The sequence below is a fragment of the Aulonocara sp. 'chitande type north' Nkhata Bay genome, linkage group LG23, assembly GCF_057382095.1.
Source record: "Aulonocara sp. 'chitande type north' Nkhata Bay isolate Kocher_YH1m ecotype deep benthic linkage group LG23, A_spYH_male_GT1.1, whole genome shotgun sequence".
NCBI classification, from domain to species: domain Eukaryota; kingdom Metazoa; phylum Chordata; class Actinopteri; order Cichliformes; family Cichlidae; genus Aulonocara; species Aulonocara sp. 'chitande type north' Nkhata Bay.
In genome coordinates, this window is record NC_141365.1 from 43346237 (window position 1) to 43368269 (window position 22033).

The following is a 22033-nucleotide window of genomic DNA, read 5'->3' on the forward strand; positions in this document are numbered from 1 at the left end:
GAGCACACAAATCCTGCATAAGCTACATGCATGTACAGTTTGAGACCAGTCTTTATGTTAGATAATCTTTCATTTTCATTCACACTGACTATCAGATGTTGCCTATTCAGTCATGTATTTGATTTATTGTAATCTTTCGCCAGCTTCAGAGCCTTTCACCTGCTGCTCCACACGACCCACTTGTGCCTGAACTGCTGCAGGTTAACCAACCAACCAACCAACAACCACTCATTCACTCATCAGTGAAGCAAAAATAAGGTAATCTCATGCTGGATGCCTTTTAGTGCAGCAAAGGTCGTGAGGTTCTTGAGTTGAGTTTTATTCGTTTTCAGATGTGCAGTGCAGATTTGTTATTACAGACCAAGCCACAATACACGAGGAGATGTGAGGAAAGCTTCCAGCGTTTACATTTATGATGATTTCATGTCCGAGTCGACGTTTAAGTTCTTGCAAATTGTTTCATTGTGTGATGTAAAGATTTCTGGCTGGCGATCAGTTTGTGAAAAGACAAAATCAAAATTCTAATGTGTCTCACTATAAGACATTTAGATTCAACAGCAATTTAAGACTCGGCCCCTTAGTTCCAGTAAAAGATACTCTTAATGCTTCTACACACCAAAACACTTATGATACGTTCATGCTCCATAGTCTGTGGGAACAGTTTGGGGATGGCCCCTTCCTGTTCCAACGTCACTGCACACCAGTGCACAAAACAAGATCCATAAAGACATGGATGAGCGAGTTTGGCCTGCACAGAGTCCTGATCTCAACCTGAAAGAACTGCTCATAAATAGAGCAGAGACTGCAAGTTAATGTGTGAGATCAGTGGCTGACCTCATAAATTCCCCATACACTCCTAAACGCTGTGGAAAGCATTTACAGGGAGGTCGACATCATATGGATTAAAAATAGGATGTAATTCAAGTTTATATGTGTGTGTGAAAGCAGAGGAACAGAATCTTTTGGCAACATAGTGTATGTAACAGTAGAATATGAATGAAGGGGAAGGAGTGTATGAGAAGTCCCTGAGCACCCAAAGACAAAAGCAAAGTAACTAAGCAATCATTCAGCAGCTGATCCGACGCTTCTTGCTGGGCTTGAAGCCAGAATAGGAGCAGGCTCAACAGGAGAGGGCTGGGTGATAGTTGAAGCCTCTGCTTCCTGTTAGATTTGTATTGTTGGATTGTCATTTATGCTTAGAAATATATATTTATATATGCTTAGAAGTATATATTCATTTGTAGATTGAAAGAATGTCTCATCCTAGGAGGTCTGTAACAACTCTGTGTAGCATGAAGAGGGGGGTGCGTTCACTCCTCTTCAGAGAGACACTTGGCTCCAGGCAGGTCTCCCTCATGCATGAGTAACACAAAGAACTTTGCCTACTTGTGTCTTGATTTTTGCTGTGTAGTAAACTGTGGTTTATGCTACAAACCTATCACTTCCCATTCTACTTTAGGAACCACAAGTTAGCATGTAGACTCAAATTTATTACATATTTGTTGCAATAATTTGTGCTTTTTCTGGATAAAATTCTCAATCAGAATATTGTTTCTGTTTTTTCTTCACCAGGTAATAATGAGGATCCTGTTTATCTGTTTGCTGCTCATTGCCACTGAGAGTTCAACGCTTGAAGAAACCCGCTATGGCCAGTTTAGAAGACAGCACATAAACGCCAAGATGACTGCAATGGATTGTGATACGGTTATAAGAAGGAAACAGATCTACAATGTTGACAACAGCTGTAAAGATACCAACACGTTCATCCTTGATAATCCAAGTGAGATCAAAAACATTTGTGTTGAGGGAATATTTGATGAAACACTTCAAATGACAAAAAGTCACAAGAAGTTCAAAGTTGTTAAGTGTGAACTAAGGAAGGAGGGAGCCAGAAAACCCAGATGCCAGTATACTGGTAATCTCCTCACTAACAGATATGTTGCAGTTGATTGTGAAAATAATTTACCTGTACACTTTGCAAGAGACATTCTGGTCTTAGACGGCTAACAACTAGTGTTAAGTATGTTCAGGAAAGCCCCTAATATTATTTTTTCTTTTCTCTTTGGTGGAAGCAAAACTTAGCTGTGAAGACTGTTAACCTGTAGCTAAACACACAATGAATTTGAATCTCTCTAAAACTGCAAAGTAATCACAGAACATCGAACGATTCCTAAAGCTCGTGTTGCTTTGAGTTTGTGGTCCAAAGCATTAACAGAAAACAAAAGAAGAGCACAGCAAACACCGGAGCCCAAGAAAACAACCCAAACACAGAGCAGTTCAGGGGGCCGACCATGCGGAAGGCAACGGCGGCGACGTGGAAACAGTTCAGGAGGCCGGCCGTGCGCAAGGCAGCGGCGGCGGCGAAGGAGACAACGGAGCAGTTCAGGGGGCCGACCGCGCGGAAGGCAGCGGCGGCCCTCCAGTCTCAGGCGTGCTGGCCATGGCCTGGTGGGCACAGGACCAGACGAGGCAGGACCAGACGAGGCAGGACCAGGCGAAGCACAGGCTGAGGCCGGACCAGACGAGGACAAAGACTCGGAGGCCGGACCAGACGAGGACGAAGACTCGGAGGCCGGACCAGACGAGGACGAAGACTCGGAGGCCGGACCAGACGAGGTTGCAGAGGCTGAGGCTGGACCAGGCGGAGCTGCAGAGGCTGAGGCTGGACCAGGGGGAGCACAGGCTGAAGCCGAAGCTGGGCCAGGCGGAGCAGAAGCAGAAGCCAAAGCTGGACCAGAAGCAGAGGCTGAGACCGGACCAGGCGTAGCAGAAGCAGAGGCAGAGGCTGGCCCAGGCGTAGCAGAAGCACAGGCAGATGCAGCCGGACCAGGCGACGATGAGGCGGTCGCAGGTGGCGGCTGGACAGGCTCCTCGGGCCCTCCAGCTGATGCGGCGTGAGGCTGAACGGGCCCCTCGGACCCTTCAGCGGAGACAGGAGGCTGAACGGGCCCCTCGGACCCTCCAGCAGAGACAGGAGGCTGAACGGGCCCCTCGGACCCTCCAGCAGAGACAGGAGGCTGAACGGGCCCCTCGGACCCTCCAGCGGAGACAGGAGGCTGAACGGGCCCCTCGGGCCCTTCAGCGGAGACGAGGAGGTGCTGGCCGGGCTCACTGGAACCCCCAGCGGACGAGGTAGATGGCGGCGTGGGAGCCGCGGAGTCCTGGATGAGCTCATCCGAGCTTCCAGCAGGAGCTGATGTAGAGCCAGAGAGGTTTGGGACCCCTGGCTGAATGTTAAGCCGAACAGAAGACCGTATTGCTATCGGGGACTGGGCCAATGGTTCAGGTGCGAGCTGAGCTACTGGAGATGCGGATGAGAGTGGGAGCTGAGCTACTGATGGTGGTGAAGTAGATAACTGCACGGGAGACTGAACTGAGGGCGTCTGCACTGGCACAGGGGACTGAACTGATGTCTGTTGTAACGGAGGTGGTGAGAGTGGAGTAGGCAGTGGAGTTGATGACTTCACAGGAGAATGAACCAGAGGTGAGTGCACAGGAGACTGAGCTAGAGGTGGTAGTGATAGTTGAGGGGAAAGTGGAGCTGGTGATTGAGTGGATGACTGTGCTAAGGGATGCTGCACTGGGGACACTGGAGACTGCACTAGAGACTGCAGTGACGGTTGTAGTGGAGGTGTAACGGGTGGAGGAGTGGCTGAAGTGGCTGCGGGTCGGGCAGCTAGTGGCTCAGCTACAGAGTGTATTAACGGCAGGGCTATGGGTTGAATGTCTGACTGAGTAGCAGCCTGAATGGCTGGGTGTAGTGATGGTGGTGGTGGAGGCGGCGACTGGGCTTTAGGCCGGGCGGCTAACTGAGCTGAGGGCTGGGGAACACACAGTTCATTTTTAACCGAACCCTCAGGACCCTTCATTTCAGTTTGTAGCTCACAACCATCTGAGTCTAAAACAGTCTTTGGATCCTTGGAGTTATTGAGCACAGAGACACCAATCTTCCTAGTTTCATGGATAGGCTCGAAAGGAACAGGAGTGACAGTTTGAATGGCTCAATGGGCCAGAATAATTGTCCTTAAAATAAGCAGTTCTTTCATTTCCGGTGCCGCTTACACAACAAGCCGGCCCGGAATTAACAGTTTTTATTTCTGCAGGAGCCAAAAGAGTAGCTCCACCACTCATCCTAGCCGACTGTACAGGAAGAAATCCAGGCCCTCGCTGGGGCTGTGAATGCTGGCGGGGTGTCTGCCGCTTCCCTGTTGAAGAGGGAGAAGGGCTGGCTGAAGGTGATGTGGGAAAACTCGGCTGCAGTTGCTCCTGCTGTGGTGTGGAAATGTTGGGTGCACTGGGGGGAACAATGATAATCCCCAGCATTTTATAAAATGCCTGTGCTGGCGTGAGCTGGTTGCTCGCAGGCTCATAGTATTCCTCGCGGTGCCGCCTCGGGTGCTTTCCTCGGGTCCGGGTCGCAGGCGTCAACAGTGGAGAGGAAACAGAAAAGTGAGTAGACTGGTTAGTGGCAAACGAAGACGACCGGCTACACGGAGGACCCCCAAGAACCAACCGGGTCCCATCAAAAGCCAAGCGGCGCCTCCTCATTGAGTCCGCTGGATCCTTTTTGTGGTCGCGTCGTTCTGTCATGAATCGCTGTGCGGCAGGCAGGAGTTGGACCCAAAGTGCAGGACTCACAGACTGAGGGAGGTGAACTCAAAACTCAGCTTTATTTGCTGGCAGGGAAAAAACATACAAACTCATCTAAACTGGGAACTTGGAAAACTCACAGAGAGACACACAGGGAGATCCACACAGCATGAGGGACGACGCGACACTGACTCAGAGAAACACAGGGTTTAAATACACTGGGAAGTAACGAGGGGAATGAGACACAGAAGGAGGGCACAGCTGGGAGAAATCAGGACTGACGAGACAAGCAAAGCAGGACGCATTCACATGAGACACGGACCATCAAAGTAAAACAGGAAGTATCACACAGAGACGCGAACTTGACACAGTGGAGACAGCAACTAAGAAATACAGAGACATAAACCATAAGGCAGAGGTCTAAGAACCAAAATACACAGGGAAATACTCAGCTGGGAACACAAGAGACTAGACTAGAGAGAGTAACAAAAAACCAACCATGAGAACATAATGCACAATGCAGAGTGACAGAAAACAAGAAACTCAAACATGCAAAGACACACAATTACACAGAACAGAGGGGACACAGAGAGACATGAAGGGCAAGGGATCAAAACTAGAAGCCATAGAATAAATCACACACAAGTACAATAATACAAAAATCACAAAGAACTAAAAACGCTGGGTCAGGAGACCCAGGACCGTGACAGTTTCTCTGTCAGTCACAGCAGGAGGAAGACTGTCACTTTTTTGTCTTTTTACCTTTGACTCTGTCATTTCTTTTGGAGCTTAGTAAACAACCTGAACACGCGTTAGCCACTTTTTAATTTCTTTCTTTGTTTTTAGCAGCATTCCAGGGCTGTGTGCTGCCCAGCAATTTTGTTTTTCAAAGCATGTTTCTTGTGTTTGAGCAATAAAAAAAGTTACTAAAAAAACCATCTGGTTACACGTCATTTTTCTTTACCTGAGCTGGTACATAATAAATACAACAATAAATACTGTACCTTCTACAACACGACTTGTGTAGATGAGTTAGTAATATCTCTCCCGAGCTTGCAGAATTAACTAAATTAAACCACATCCCACTTTTAAAGACAGTAGAAGGCGACCTGGCTAGATGGATTTCTCTACCCATATCACTCATGGGAAGGGTCGCCGCTATAAAAATGATGGTCTTGCCAAAAATAAACTATTTATTTTCAATGATCCTAAATAAGCCATCACAAGATTGGTTCAGATCTCTAGACTCGTATATTTCTAAATTCCTTTGGAAAGATAAATCCCCACGTATCAGCTTAAAAACACTACAAAGGACCAAGGATAAAGGAGGATTAGATCTGCCTAACTTTAATCACTACTTTTTAGCCAACAGGCTTCAGTTCATCTCTAGATGGTTTAAACACATCTTCTTAGATGAAACCTGGATAGATGTAGAACAGGCACTATGTAATAACCTAGAGATCTCAGACCTACCATTTATCAGCTCAAACATCAAACGACATGAATGCTTTAAAAGCATCAATATCAGCTCTTCTCTGACAGCATGGTGGGAGTTTCTAAAATTGACGGCGTCTTCATTAATCCCATGCAAACGTACACCTATCTGGAACTATCCGGACATATTACAAAACAATAACATGATAAACTTTCCAGTTTGGAGTTATAAAGGAATTAAAAACTTGGAACATATATTGGAAGGAACAGACTTTATTTTATTTGACAGACTAGTTACACAATATGGGATCAACAAGAAAATACTTTTGGAATATCAACAAATTAAATCCATAGTAAAAAAAAGAAATTTAATTCCAGTGAAGCTGAATTACAAACACCACCAAGTGTGGTACAATTTTTTAATCTAAACCCCCCCCCCCCCCAAAATTATTGTCTAAAATATACAGCACACTTTCTAAAGTAGATGAATCAATATCCCTTCCGATTGCAAAATGGGAAGCAGATTTATCAATCAGCTTAGACCAAATCCTTTGGTCTCAGATATGCTTAAAAACCTTTCAATGGATCAGAAATCCCAGTTTGCCATTAATACAATACAAAATATTACACAGAGTGCACTATACTGGTCATAGGATGTTCAAGATCGGCTATACGTCTTCCAACAACTGCTCACACTGCACAGCAAATACACCGGACAATTATATCCACGCTCTTTGGTTCTGTCCACCAGTTCAGAAGTTTTGGCGCAAGATATGTGACGACTTATCAAAGTGTCTGAAATGTAACATTCCAGCCTCCCCTTTAGTATGCTTGCTGGGCAACTTGGATGAGGTCACTACAGAAATAAACACAGCCCACGTTGTTTTTACGTCCTTATGCATTGCCAAGAAAATGGTCCTCATTAACTGGAAAAATAAAAATAATCTTAATTCTAACCAATATAAAAACCATCTAATAGATCACATTAGTCTTGATACAGCCTCTGCCATCACATTTGATCAATCCCTCTGGACTACTTTGATTGGCTTCATCACCTAGTGGGGGTGGGGGGTCATGGTTTAGTTCTGCCTTCGCTATTGTGGTTGATATGGGGGTCGGGACGGCCTTAGGGCATCTAGGGATTCCCTAGGGACGTTTTCCCTGTGGCCATGACCTGGTAAGGGGCTCTGGTGGCTCTTAGATGGTGTTTTCCTTGTGGCTGCTTACAGCGGAGATGGGGGAGGGTCTGTGCTGGTGGACGTTGGTTACTGGCCTGGTAGCCTGGCTGCCCCTGGGTGGGTCCGGGATGGGCGTGGAGGCTTGGGGGTCTGGGGGTGCTCCGCCCCCAGGCTGGGGCTCTGGCTGGGCCTTGGGGCCTTGGGTCCTGGTTGTTGTGTCGCCGGGGTGGTGCATGGGGGCTCAGCCCCGGAGCGGGGGACCTCTGGTGCATCGGCCTGAATGGAGGGCTCTCTAACTGGTGGGGAGGCTGTTACATCTTTGCAGGAGGTCTCCTCTCTACAGGAGCAGACTCTGCAGGTGGGGGAAAGATATTGGAGAGGTGGAGAATGACTCAACCTGGGTGTCTATTGTCTTGTGTAGTCTGGGAGAAGATTGGATGACGGGGTGGGTGCATTTTTCTCTGCAGTGGGGTCGGGTGGGCTGTCCCGGACTCTGTGGGGCCGGGTGGTGCTGCTGCTGTGGGTCCCGGTCCGGATGGGCCTGGGCCCTCTTGCCCCGGTGGGTTCCAGAGTGTGGGGGTGCCTACTGGGGTCAGCGGGGGAGCTTGGGTGTAAGACTCCACCTCTCTGGGGACATCTCGGGCTCTCCGAGGTGTGGAGACCTCTCCCCCCTCGGCACGCTCCCTGCCGGTGGCTGGTGTTGGTGTGTTGGTGGTTCTGGGGGCGACTGTGGCTCAGGGATTTGGGAAGCCTCGCTTCTGTCAGTCTGCCCCAGGGCAGCTGTGGCTACAACTGTAGCTTGCCTCCACCAGTCTTATGAATGTGAGAGTGAATGAATAGTGGAATTGTAAAGCGCTTTGGGTGCCTAGAAAAACTCTATATAAATGCAATCCATTATTGTTATTCGTTTTGGTGTACCGACTCACTCCTGGTGGCCGATTGGCGGGGCCTGGCACCTGTGGCCCAGCTAGGCCCCTTACGGGGGGTCGGGTGCCCTCAGGCCTCTCGGCCTGATACCCGGTCTTCTCTGGCACAGCTGGCTGCTGGCAGAGCCCGCGGGCACATCACTGCAACCCCCTCTGGCCTCTGCTCCGTGGCTGCTGGGTGACCTCTCGTTTGGGGCTCTCCTCAGCTCTTCCCAGGAGGGTGGCACGTTGGCCCCCTGGTGGTCCTCCTCGGGTCCTCGTACTCTGGGGCCTCTGGATGTCTGGGGCCTGGATCTCCTCCATACCTGCTTCATGCCCTGGGGGACGGGGCTATGGCTCCCCACACTCCCTAGCAGATCGTTACATGGAGAAACCTTTTGAATACAAGCGTGCTGATCCACACAGGTGTGCACACAGGTGTTCACAGACACAAACTACACCTTTCTTGGCTGCTGCCTGAAAGCACATTGTGCGCTGTCGATCTTGCGTGCTGTAACATAACATCTAATATTTGGTATCTACTGTTATCTACTGTTAGCTGTTTTATTGTGATGGTGCTATATTTATTATGTTGCTCTTTCTTGTTTGTTTTCTCTTCTGTTTTTTCTTATCTCCATACAGGTGATCCAGGTGTTTTGTTTGTTTTTCTTTTTTTCTTCCCCCCTTTCTCACCGTCTCTTCTCCCCTCTATTTTTTTTCTCCCCCTCTCTTTCTTTCATTCTTTCTCCCTGTCCTATCCCCCAGTCATGTCTGTCCCATCTGTAACAACCAAAAATCAAATCAAATAAATATATAATTATAATAAAGGTCAATCAAATGGCCCAAACGCAAGACCGTGATGATCCAATTGGTAAAGTAAAGCCGCTTGGCATCTTTCTTGGCCTTCAGACAACAATTCTGATGGCTAAAGATCCAAACGGGACAGGCAAAAAAAAAAAAAAAAAGATGAGTCAGTGAAGCAAACTGATCAGCTGTCTTATTGTGTCTTTTGTGTGTTTGGTTTTGTGTATTCAATGAACCGAACGCCGTCTTTACTGCACGAGGGTGTGACCATCCACATCCTTTCATCTGTCCACTGTCAGCCAATAATTTTATAAAAATCTGGCCAAGTCTTCCAAGTGTGCGTGCTTTTCCTTCTGACCAGATGCAGATTTCTGTACCATCACTTTATTGCCCTTATACTGTTCAGCACACAGTGTATGTGCGCTAAAACAGAAACTGTTTCACTGCTTCTTTGTAGTGGCAGGTTACAAAACATCATAAGATGCTGAGTGGCCATACAAGATGGAATTTGGTTAGCAACAACTCTCTGAGGCCTTTACTGTGAAACACAACGCTGTCTTATCCGGTTAACTTCAAGATTTAATGTGGCATTTTTTTGTAATCCAAGACATAATGCCAGGTCAACTCATGCTTTGAACCTAATCTGCTCCAGAGCAAATCATGTTCCAAATGTGAGATCAACAGGTAGAAAATCACCACCTACTAACCAGTAAGACCGAAAAAGAACAAAATAAATAAAATCCCCGATCCTGGAAGATCCCTCAGACCACTGTGTGCAGAGAGTAGGAGGGTGTAATGTCTTTGTCTTTCCATGATGAGCAACAATAATGAACATAGATTCTCTACAACAACTTTATTGTTTTGGAAGTATTAATATATTATCCCAAAACTTCTACATTTAACCTTTTAATCAGACCAGCAAAAATCTAGTATTGAATTTTAGCAGCAGTCATAAAAAATTATTTGCTAAAAGCATTTTTGCAGCTGAATATTTTAAATTACAGTTAACTTTACTTTTTGGCTGTTTTACCTGTAAGACATTAAAATAACATGCTAAGGTTTAATAGTCTATATGGAATACACTCTGAGGCCTGGGCAGTGTTGTGCTAATAAGAGAAGGTTTGTGTGTGCAGTGAAACAGTAATTTTTTGTATTTCACAATTTATTGATATGTTTGATCCTTTCTGACCTGCGTTAATGAAGCAGTCATTAGAGCACCATGTCCGCTACAATAGTTCTGTAGTTTGATGCTTGAGTCGTTGCAGACTTGTTGAAACTCCCTCACCCGTCAAAGCAGCGTCTTTGTTATTCGAGTCCAGCAGATGGCAGTGTTTCACTGTCATATGACGGCTGTCTGAAGCTTCAATATGATTGTTCGTTTAAATTAGATCGTTTTATACAATAGTTTGTGTTTGCTAGGTTTGCTATGCAACAGTGGGGAGGAAAAACTCCGTTTTAACAGGAATATCTAGACATGAGTGATTACTGCAGTGGGGCACTATCTGTGCTATCTATAAGAAATGTTAGCAACAATAAAACTCTGAGGATCAGGGCTCCATTTCACTCCAGTGTTCAGTGGCATTTTAAAAGAGTGAATACCGACGCTGAATGTCTTTGTAAAGCAAAAGCACTTTGTTAGCCTTTACAGAGCAAAGCTATGGATCAATGTGCAGTGAAGAAAAATCCAGGTGGCCAGTCTGTCCTTTCCTAACCAATCACAGAGCTCCTTACATTGTTGCGCTGGAGAATAACTAAATATAATATAAAGATGATATTGAAAATAATCTTTTGTAGAGTCACTACTTAGTGGGCAGAGGACAGTTATCACTTTGCTGGATGCTTTAAAGTCGCATGTTCTGTATTTGCAAATTAACAGGATATTAACAGATTAACAGCTTTCATTAGACTTCATATGATAATCAACAGTGAAGTGTTTCTCTTTCAGTGTTTATTCTTGCTCATTGAATGATCTCTGTTCAGATAATATGCTGCACTCATCTCATGTTTCTTTAAATACGGCATCACTTGTCCAGCTGTCAAACTCTGAAAGAGTTACAGTTTCACCACTGAGCACTTTGAATGGTTATTCTTTTATTTAAAAGCACTTATTCTAGCTGCATCATCAATACGACAAAAACTGTGACTTCAACAAAAATGTATCTAAAAATATTTAGGGGGAAATGTTCCTACACCCCTCATGTAAACGTTACACCTCCAAAAGGGAGAAATAATCAGAATAAGGCGTAATCATTGTCTTGATAATAATGACCATGAAAATGAAACTAGGCCTACCTTTAGTTCAGCACACTCAGTGTTGCATAAAGACATGCGAACATGCCATCATCCATTCTGGAGCCTACTTTTAAAAAGAGCGAGCTGTTTATTCTGGCTGAGTAGCAAACAGAACCAACCATGAAAACCTAAACTGGGAAAACACTTGGAAACCTTGAACACTGGGAATATGGAGACACAGGGGGTAGGTGAACAGGCACTCTGACAAAGGACAGAGGAAAACAGAGACAATATATATAAGACAAGAAGTAACACAGACACCCTTTTCGGTGACAAAAAAGAGAAAATATCCAGTGAAAGGCAGTTCTCTTGGAAAAACTGCCTTATTGATGTCAACGGTCAGAGAAAAATGTCTGATAGGAAGGCAACCGTAGCTCATACAACCATTTGTTGCAACCAAAGAATGCAGAAGAGCGTTTTGGTCAGCTAAGAACAGGAAATTGAAGCTACAGTTCTCAAAATCTGACATGAGAAGATTGGATAAATGTTGCCTGGTCTGATGAGTCTTGATTTCTGCTCTGACATGCAGATGGTCGGGTCAGAATTTGGCATAAATAGCATGAAAGGATGGATCCATGCTGCCTTATGTCAGCTGTGCAGACTAGTGGTGGTGGTGTCACTGTGGGGGGGAGGGGCGGTATTTTTTTGCTGAAACGTTACATAGTGAGTGTGTGTGTGTGTGTGTGTGTGTGTGTGTGTGTGTGTGTGTGTGTGTGTGTGTGTGTGTGAGTGAGAGAGAGAGAGAGAACAACTTGAAACAAACTGCAGCAATAAGGGCAAACTAGTGCACAGTTATGTTTACGTGAGCGTTATTTTGTATGCATTTGTACAGTTCCATAACTGTGAGAATACATTGATAGTATTTAACTCTAGTAACAGGCATTTGTACCAGTAAGCATGAAAAAGTAGGGAAAAGAACTAGTATGTAAGCACTGACTAGTACTGTAAAGTATATGTGTATATAGGTCAATCGTGGCTCAAGAGTTCGCAGTTCATCCTGTAATTGGAAGGTTGCCAGATTGAGCCCCGCCTCCGACAGTCTCGGTCGTTGTGTCCCGGGGCAAGACACTTCACCCGTTGCCTACTGGTGGTGGTCAGAGGGCCCGGTGGCGCCAGTGTCCGGCAGCCTCGCCTCTGTCAGTGCGCCCCAGGGCAGCTGTGGCTACAATGTAGCTGCCATCACCAGTGTGTGAATGTGTGAATGACTGAATGTAGTGTAAAGCTCTTTGGGGTCCTGGGGGACTAAGTAAAGCGCTGTACAAGTACAGGCCATTTACTGTGCATGTGTTTATGCTCAAGTGTATGAATAAATTAGTCAGTTTTAAACAGTTGCAATTTAAACAGTAGAAGAGTGGCACTATATTTATATATTTATAAAGAATTTCAAACAACAATTAATTGATGCTCAAAGCAGGTTTATTTAATTAATATCCAGATTTCCAATTAGTTCCGAATTCATTCAGCAGCAAATCACATCACCAGTCACTTCAAGGCTGTATGTATTATTGTAAGGTAGACCATACAATAATACATACAGAGAACCCAACAATCATATGACCCCCTATGAGCAAGCACTTTGGCGACAGTGGGAAGGAAAAACTCCCTTTTTACAGGAAGAAACCTCCGGCAGAACCAGGCTCAGGTCGGGGCGGCCATCTGCTGCGACCGGTTGGGGTGAGAGACTGAAGACGTTTGTTGTAGGTCTGATTGAAGGACTGATGTGATGGTAAGTTGTCTGCTGCTCCGCTTTGAATATTGAGAGATTAGTTGATGGATTTCAAGCCAAATTGTGCCCAAGTTTAAGACCACATTCATTGCTTTTTTTTGTTGATGTTATTGTTTTGGGCTTTTTTTCCACAAGAATTTCTAGCTCCCCTAGAATTCTGGCCACCCAAACGATGATTGCTGCTGAGAGAGCACAAGGTTTTGTCCCCCTGTACTATTCATGTCAGTGCAGGGGGTTCTCCTTGAGAGGCCAGGGTCGAAAAAGGGATGCTTCAGAACCTCCGAGGGTGTTATGCGCTGATTTGCATCCAAGGCCAACATTTCTTTGATTAGCCTTACAAATAATGTTTGGCCATTTTCCGGTCCTCGCCTAACTTTCAGCAGTTTTTCGAGGTCATCGAGACACTTAAGTTTTATATATCGAGTTTCCTTGGATCGATAATGTGTCTCGTATTGAAATTGTTCTTGGGTCTTAAATGTCCAGCGCTGTTTGTTGTAGTTATCCTCGATGAAGTAGCAGTCAGTGTACAGGCCAGACTCTAGGAGATGATCTGGTAGCTGACCCTGGGTTTCAATTATGAATTTTAAAACATCATAATCGTCTTCCCCAGGATAGAGAGGCACCCCTGTAGCAAGCTCCACAGCTACCAGCCCCAGAGACCACATGTCGATTGCTTCGTCGTATGGAATGCCAAGCATAACCTCAGGTGCACAATAACCAATTGTCCCCACACAGTCACCAGGAATCACTGCAGAAGCAGGACATGCGAGGCCAAAGTCTATGAGTTTGACTTTGACGGGAGACTCACTGCGGTTCACAACCATGATGTTTCCAGGTTTGAGGTCAGCATGCACTATTCCCACAGAACCCAGGTGGAACAGAGCATTTGCGAGCTGATGCAAAATTGGCCTGAGTTCTCTCATTGGGAGACCTCGGTTATTCCGGTCCCCAATGTAGTCCCACAGGCTTTGGTCGAGCAATTCGAAATTCAAGCAAATGCGCTGTCCATCGAGGAAATAGTCGTTCCATTCCACAATGTTGCACCTGTCTGGATCCAAGCGTCGTAGCTGCTCCAGGATGAAAATTTCCAGTTTTGCCTGGAGCAGAATTTCAGGGTCGCTCTTGTTGACTTTAATAGCAACGGTTTTGTTGTTTTTTGTATCGCGACATCTGGTTACCAAACCAAAGCCTCCTTCTCCAAGGAAAGCCTCTACCACGTGGTGATCTCCTAAAATGGCCCCTTCCGTTATTTGAAGATCATCTTCAGAGGCAGATGGGTTGGCTGAGGTGTTGATGTCTCCTTTTTGAGGAAATTCAACTGAGTTTTGGAAACTGCAGCTGAATTTTTGCAATCCATGACTTTTCCAGCTTGAAGGCTGCTGAGAGAGCACAAGGAGTTCTCCCCCTGTACTATTCATGTCAGTGCAGGGGGTTCTCCTTGAGAGGCCAGGGTTGAAAAAGGGATGCTTCAGAACCTCCGAGGGTGTTATGCGCTGATTTGCATCCAAGGCCAACATTTCTTTGATTAGCCTTACAAATAATGTTTGGCCATTTTCCGATCCTCGCTTAACTTTCAGCAGTTGTTCGAGGTCATCGAGACACTTAAGTTTTATCGATCGAGTTTCCTTGGATCGATAATCTGTCTCGTATTGAAATTGTTCTGGGGTCTTAAATGTCCAGCGCTGTTCCTTGTGGTTATCCTCGATGAAATAGCTGTCAGTGTACAAGCCAGACTCTAGGAGATGATCTGGTAGCTGACCCTGGGTTTCAATTATGAATTTCAAAACGTCATAATCGTCTTCCCCAGGATAGAGAGGCACCCCTGTAGCAAGCTCCACAGCTACCAGCCCCAGAGACCACATGTCAATTGCTTCATCATATGGAGTGCCAAGCATAATCTCAGGTGCACAATAACCAATTGTCCCCACACAGTCACCAGGAATCACTGCAGAGGTGTTACATGCGATGCCAAAGTCTATAAGTTTGACTCTGACTTGAGACTCACTTCGGTTCACAACCATGATGTTGACAGGTTTGAGGTCAGCATGCACTATTCCCACAGAACCCAGGTGGAATAGAGCATTTGCGAGCTGATTCAAAATTGGCCTGATTTCTCTCATTGGGAGACCTCGGTTATTCCGGTCCCCTATGTAGTCTGACAGGCTTTGGTCGAGGAGTTCAAAATTCAGGCAAATGCGCTCTCCATCGAGGAAATAGCCGTTCCATTCGACGATGTTGCACCTGTCTGGATCCAAGCGTCGTAGCTGCTCCAGGATGAAAATTTCCAGTTTTGCCTGGAGCAGAATTTCAGGGTCGCTCTTGATGACTTTAACAGCAACAGTTTTGTTGTTTTTTGTATCGCGACATCTGGTTACAACACCAAAGCTTCCTTCTCCAAGGAAAGCCTCCACCATGTGGTGATCTCCCAAAATGGTCCCTTTAGATATTCCAAGCTCATCTGAGCCGAAGGATGGGTTGGCTGACATGGTGTAAAGTTTGCGCTGTGAATTGGTGAGAAACAAAACTGAACTTGTTTTGGTTTCTCTCGTAAATTGCTCTCAAATCTTCTCAAAAGGGTTTTAGTTGCTGCAGGTCAACGTCCGTTAAGCATAAAGTAACAGGTGAGCGCTCCTATTTATAGGTTTTCGGATCAAAGCAAAGTTATGACGTCAGAAAGGATCAAAGCAAAGTTACCACGTCACAAGCGATCGAAGCGATTCTAATATGTGCGCATGCGCACATATGAGAAGCGATCGAAGGGATTCTAATATGTGCGCATGCGCACACGTGCTTGCTTGTGTAATATTGTTCACAGTAAACTTGACCCTAATCAATTTAATATCAGTCAATCAAAGAAAATGTTAGTTTTGGAAAATTTTAAAATGACATAACTGACAGTTAAAACATTTTTTGTTCATGTATTTGTATTGTCTTCGGGGTTTTTTTTGCATACCACGTCAAGCTTTTCTGTATATAGTCATGTCGTAGATTTCGGAGCAAACAAGAAATTGAATTGGATTTTAATATTGCAGTGCTTGGATTTCGGATTTGGTGCTTAAAACTTCTTGAAACTGTAACCGTATTTCATTCACCACAAAGAACTATCTGATTGAATAATTTTCTTATCAGATAGAGAAATAAAACGAGTCGCAAAGTCTAAAAGCAACATTTGTCTGCCTGGGCTGTACCTCTGCCCGTTAGTCTGTTTCAATGTGTGACCCCCCACCCCCTCCCTGATCAGTCGGGGGTGAGTGCGCTAATGTGCCTGGAGGCCGTTTTAATGAGTGTTTGCTGGAAAACGAAAAATACAAGAAGGATTTGTACGTTTTCACAACGGGGGAGTTGCGTAAGTACTAGTAAATAATTTTCTCGAGTGTGTACGTTACACATGTTATTTGTTTAAAATTGGTATTATTATTTTGCTAGCTAGCAAACTCGCGGGATAAAGGATTGAAGTGCACTCAGTGCGATACAATACGGTGGCGCTATTCTAACAGTTAGTTATTGCAGGGTAACTTGTAGAATATGCTGTGAATTGAACCAAGATTACACAGCAGTAGCAGTAATACGAGTTACTTCCCTCAAGTGAAAGCGTTAAACGTTAGCCCGATGCTTAACTAGCCAACGTCAGGCTTTCTGATTGAAGGCTAAAAGCGACGTTGTCACCAAGTAAACAGAATATTGATGATATTTTTGTGTATCGCTGCAGCCTTTTCAAGTATTAACCTGGTGTCTTTGGGAACAGCTTAGGGGGAAATGACGGTAATATGACTGAACCATATGGGAAGAAAGAATAGGCACTTTTTTGTGCTAGCGAAGTTTCCTGGCTTTCATTCAAAATCTGTTTATCATTAAACAATTGAAACATAATGGCTTCGAGCTGACATTGAGGCCTGTGGGGCACTATCAGCCACTGAGACAGTAGACAAGTGACTATTTCACACTTTAAGGCTGCCTGTTTATTTAAGGGAGATGAACAGTACATTCTAACTGTACATAATAATATCAATGATGATAGATTAAATAAATGGGTTTTTGAAAGACGCTTGTGCATTTTTAAAGTCTAAAGTGTTGAATTGATCTGAGTATGTCATGTGTTCAAAGCCTCTCCCAGTCAGTGCTGTTCTCTATGCCTGTCTTACTCTACATGATGTTATTAGCACAAACACTTTAAAGGTGATAATTAGGTCTACAACAATAACACAGACTGCAATGTAGTTAAGCGTCTTACAGTTAGTTTTGAATGAATGAACTTAAAAAACAACACAAGCAAAGATCTGTCTCCTCCTGTTTTTTGTGTCACATAAGAAAGAAGCATCAATATCTGATGAGAAGACTTATTCATTTGGCCTTTCACGTGGTCTTACTCAGGTGATGCGAAGTGAAATATGCATCCTTTTTATGGTAATGTGCTGGAAAATGTTGAAAATGGACATTAAACGTGCTTACAAAGTGCTTGAATTTGACCCTGAAAGGTGTATGAAGCCAGAAAAAGTCACACTTGGAGTAAAAACCTCTCATAGCAAGTTAATCATATTCAATTGATTTGATGCTTTCAGCACAAAATTTAGCCACACAGTCAGGACAGCGTCTGCTTTACCTTCATCGGTAAACGTGTTTATGCAGTACATAGTAACAGTGTGGCTGAGTCCTCTGGTTCAAATCAGTTCCAGTACATTTGGAGATGTAAGTCTTAACCTTTCACATGCATCGGGAAGGAAAAAACATTTAATCTGCACAGTACTGCCGAAGTGCAGCGATACATTGTGAAGTGCACATTTGCATTTCTCATACAGTACCGAGCAAAAGTCTTGAACCACCCCCTTATTTTTTCGTGTTTTGCCAGGTCAGTCTGTGTTAACGGTGTTATTAACTGCATTCTTCAACTAAAGAAGTGAGAACAAATGATGTGGGCTTTTGTTTTTTTGCAATAGGCTGCAAGTAAATGTGTACAGATACAATTTAAAATTGGTTCTTTGTTAAGTTTTGTGGTCCTTTCCGTGACTTAGGTGTCTGTTTATGTTTGAATGTTTCAGAGATTAGTGTGAAGGGTCTTAACAGACAAAAAGTGGTCAAATACAAGCCCTGGATTAAAAATCAGAAACACTTTAAAAAGCCTGGAGAGCTATTCCTTAATACCACTTTAAAGATTACAGGGAAGTCCGGATCCCTGGAAGCAAATGAGGGATGGCTCAAGACTTTTGCACAGTGCTGTACATGTCATGTTCCCTGTTTTATAGCTCAGCTCAAACTGACACGTTCTCACTAACTGCTTCTCATTTTCTCCACAGTAAACTTTGACCACTTCCAGATACTGCGGGCCATCGGGAAAGGAAGCTTTGGAAAGGTAATGCAGCCTCCATTTTTCACGCCACTTGTATATTGTTTGCCCTTAATTACCCACCACGGTCGTCATCTCTAAAGAATCAGTGCAAGCGAAGCGAAATGTGCTGGGATTACACTTTAGTTCTCGTGTGCTGCTGTTATTTAATAACAGTTATAAATGCAGCTTATGTAATTATTTCTATAAAGTCAGTTAGAGGAGAGCCGATTTCTATTTCATCTCACTCAATCTAGGTGGGAATTTTGACCCCACGTCTCAATTTAATTACACAGCACATTGAATGTCTGGATGAGACTTCAGTAATGAATTCAGGACTGTGTGTGTGTGTGTGTGAGATACACAATTGGGGCTGCAGAGATTGGAATAGTTTACCTTCATTTGAAATATCACTGCCCTGTGCACATTGTTGGCTTTAAAATTCAAACTTAAAGAGTTTGTAAGTAAACTGGCTGAGATGAGACAGACGATGCACCGGGTCCTCGTCTGAGTGCTGGCTTTCAGTTGTGCTGTCTCTCTTGCCCAGCCATGCACACACAGACACTGTGCTACACTTACACAGTGAGACAGATGCTCACAGAGACGTCCAGATACATTTTGTCCTTGCTGGAGGTCATCTTGTGTGTGTCTTTTGGCCCACTGTGGCCTCACACCGAGCTCCTGCTGTTTTTTGAACACTTTAACAGCTAACAACTTTTAGCTTCCTGTTGAACACACTTAAGTGGTCACTCACTTCCTGTGCCCTGGGCAATAAGAGACGTTTTGTGTTTTATAATTTATTGATACGTTTGATCCTTTCTGACCTGCGTTAATGAAGCAGTCATTAGAGCACCATGTCCGCTATAATAGTTCTGTAGTTTGTAGAGGTGGGAATCACCATACACCCCACGATACGATATTATCACAATACTTAACTCACGATACGATATTATTGCGATTTTTTTTTTTTTAAATATATTTTTGCAATATTCTGGGTATTGCAATACAATATTTTGTGATTTATCACATATTTTTTCTACTGCAGATTTTGTCCATAAAGGTAAACTTTATCATTATTCATTTTATTTTAATAATAAAGTCTCACACTCAGTCTTTCTCTCATGTCAGTCAGTTTTATTGCTGACAAAGTGAACGGTTTGTATAACAGTCTAGTAACCAACTTAACTGAACATAACTATCTGGTACAATTATAGCTTATAATAAAATATAATTTTACATTAAATAAAAAAGTTTTAAATTTAAATAAAATAAAACATTTCTTAAATTAAAATAAGTAAACTGTCCTGTTTGTTGCTGCCCTAAAAAGTTAAACACATTTGGACAGTGAAGCAATGTCAGCATTCTTGCTCAGAAAAAGGAGCTGATCAACATGCTCTGAAGTCAGAGTGCTCCGTTTTGCTGTGACGATGTCTCCAGCGGTTGAGAAGACTCTTTCAGCCGAGACACTAGTACCTGGGATACAAAGGTATCTTTTTGCCAGCGTGGCCAGGAAAGGATAGACTTCCTCATGGGATTTCCACCAGCTTAGTGGGTCTTCTGTGAGTGCCAGTGATGTGACCTCCTGGTATCTTTTCACCTCCTCCTCAGCTGTGGCAGATAATGATTTTGGTGGGGCTCCAACATCACCATAAGTCTGACCAAGCAAGTCTGTTAACCCACAGGACTTCCTCATCTTGGCTGGTATGAGAGGGGGTCTGGGATTTTGTTCAGTCTCGTCGGGTTTCTCATGATGTTCATGGGCTTCTGGCTCACAGATGGGCTGCTGCCTCTTTTCTTCCTGTAGAAAACCCACACACATACAGAGAGAGGGAGAAAATAAATATTTCATATCTTTTAGTATGCAGTAATATGTTAGCAAATTATAATTAATGTATTTAATTGTTAAATAGAATATTACCAATATGACAAAAATATCACCGATCTACTAATATTGTAAGTTATTTAAATTATAACACCAGAATGTTTGCTTACCTGAAGGGTTATAGCCTCAGCAACCACTCTGGCATAGGTTTCCTGTCTTTCCTCCAGTGACAGGAATGGCAGGGTTTTAAAGCGTGGGTCGAGAGCTGATGCTGTGTAGAGGGTGTTCCTCTCGACTGTGCTGGCATATCTCTTCTTAAGATCTTGACTGATACTTTGCTTGATGTTTCTGACCAGTGCTGTGTCACCAATGTTGTCTTGGGTGTCGTGCAACAGCTGTGCTAGCAGCGGTGCTACGAGAGACAGAGTAGGATTCTTTTCCTCAGACATCACAGTAGTCGCGACTTGCATTGACTTCAAGGCCCGGACAATTTCTTCAGTGTTCCCAATATCCGTCTCATTTAGAGTAAAGATATGTGCTACTCTTTCTGACTTCGGGAGACAGCAGCGCTGCACAAATTGCAGGTTGTTGTTCAAGGAAACGCTGGAGCATGTCATAAGCACTGTTCCATCTCGTGCAGACGTCGGTCTTGAGCTTGTGAGTCGGGAGCTGTAACATTTTCTGTTTTTGCTCCAGAGTGTGGTTTGCCACTGTGCTTCTATTGAAAAACCCAGTTATGCGCCGCACTCTCCCCAAGACCCTGGCTACTGCAGGCAGGTTTAAGGCTCGTTGTGATGCCAGATTGAGCGTATGGGCGAAACACTTTACATGCAGGTATCCCCCTAGCTGAGTGGCAATTGTCATATTAGAAGCATTGTCGGTGACAACCACAAGATTTTTGTCGGCAATCCCCCATTCCTGTGCTGCATTTTGCAGGAGATTTGCAATGTTCGCTCCGGTGTGACTTTCATGTAATGTTCGAGTTTGGAGAACGTAAGACAGCAGTTGCCAGTCCGCTATGAGATAATGAGCTGTTATAGTCACATATGAATCCACAGCCCGCGAGGTCCATGCGTCGCAAGTTAATGCAACCCTTTCTGCTGTGCTCAAACTTTCCTCAACTTTACGCTTCACATCTATGTAGAGATTGGGTACGGCTGTGTCGGCGAAAAAACGTCGTGATGGTATCACATACCTGGGTTCCAGCGTCTTGATCATGTAAGAAAAGCCCTCGTTTTCCACAATGTTGTAAGGACGCAGGTCTTTGCAGATGAAGTACGTGATAGATTGTGTTATTTTCTTAGCTCGCTCTGAATTGGGAGATAGCTTTGCTAAGCTAAGAGTGTCCAGCGTTGGTTGATTTTTCAGTGGAGCTGATTCAGAGCTAGCTTTCCCGTCCGCGGTTAATGCTATATTTGGATGGTGCCGTGTAAGATGGGCCCTCATGTTCGTAGTATTCCCAGAGTACTTTATTTTCATACGACACACCTTGCAAATCCCGTGTGTCATATCCATCTCATTTGTTCCATCCTTGTTAAAAAATCCAAAGTACGTCCAGACGTTTGATTTAAACGCAGATGGCGCTTTCCTGATCTCTTTTTCTTCCTCCATCTTTGTTTGATCAATTTTCCCATGTGCTGACCTAACCTCTGCTGACCTCACTAGAGAAAAAGCTCAACCGCACCATCTGGTGGATTGGAAGTTTTTGGAACAAAATATCGATGTCTGCTGTCCCTGTATCGATACATTATTGGCAAACAAAATATCGCGATACTACGCAGTATCGATTTTTTCCCCCACCCCTAGTAGTTTGATGCTTGAGTCGTTGCAGACTTGTTGAAACTCCCTCACCCGTCAAAGCAGCGTCTTTGTTATTCGAGTCCAGCAGATGGCAGTGTTTCACTGTCTGACGGCTGTCTGAAGCTTCAGCTGGATTATTCGTTTGCTATGTTTGCCATGTTA

The 22033-nt window shown here is 44.3% G+C and overlaps 2 protein-coding genes and 1 pseudogene across 2 annotated transcripts; all 3 read right to left on the reverse strand.

The window, feature by feature from the left end:
* Nucleotides 1-2183: 2183 nt before the first annotated feature.
* Nucleotides 2184-4590, reverse strand: LOC147302555 (uncharacterized; annotated as a pseudogene).
* An 8021-nt stretch (nt 4591-12611) lies between these two features.
* LOC147302556 (uncharacterized) lies at nt 12612-15544 on the reverse strand. The gene has a single exon (XM_086282303.1). The coding sequence runs from the start codon at nt 15413-15415 to the stop codon at nt 13079-13081; it is 2337 nt and encodes a 778-aa protein (XP_086138429.1). The 5' UTR covers nt 15416-15544; the 3' UTR covers nt 12612-13078.
* A 4012-nt stretch (nt 15545-19556) lies between these two features.
* LOC147302557 (E3 SUMO-protein ligase ZBED1-like) lies at nt 19557-20688 on the reverse strand. Its single transcript, XM_086283321.1, has 2 exons — nt 20242-20688; nt 19557-20047 (listed from the first exon to the last, which is right to left on the reverse strand). The coding sequence occupies exons 1-2, from the start codon at nt 20686-20688 to the stop codon at nt 19577-19579; spliced, it is 918 nt and encodes a 305-aa protein (XP_086139447.1). The 3' UTR covers nt 19557-19576.
* Nucleotides 20689-22033: the final 1345 nt, after the last annotated feature.

Coding starts and splice junctions, on each gene's coding strand:
- LOC147302556 (XM_086282303.1), bottom strand. CDS start 15,415: ATGTCAGCCAACCCATCCTTCGGCTCAGATGAGCTTGGAATATCTAAA.
- LOC147302557 (XM_086283321.1), bottom strand. CDS start 20,688: ATGACATGCTCCAGCGTTTCCTTGAACAACAACCTGCAATTTGTGCAG. Junction 20,048..20,241: donor CTGAGGCTATAACCCTTCAG/GTAAGCAAACAT, acceptor GGTTTTCTACAG/GAAGAAAAGAGGCAGCAGCC.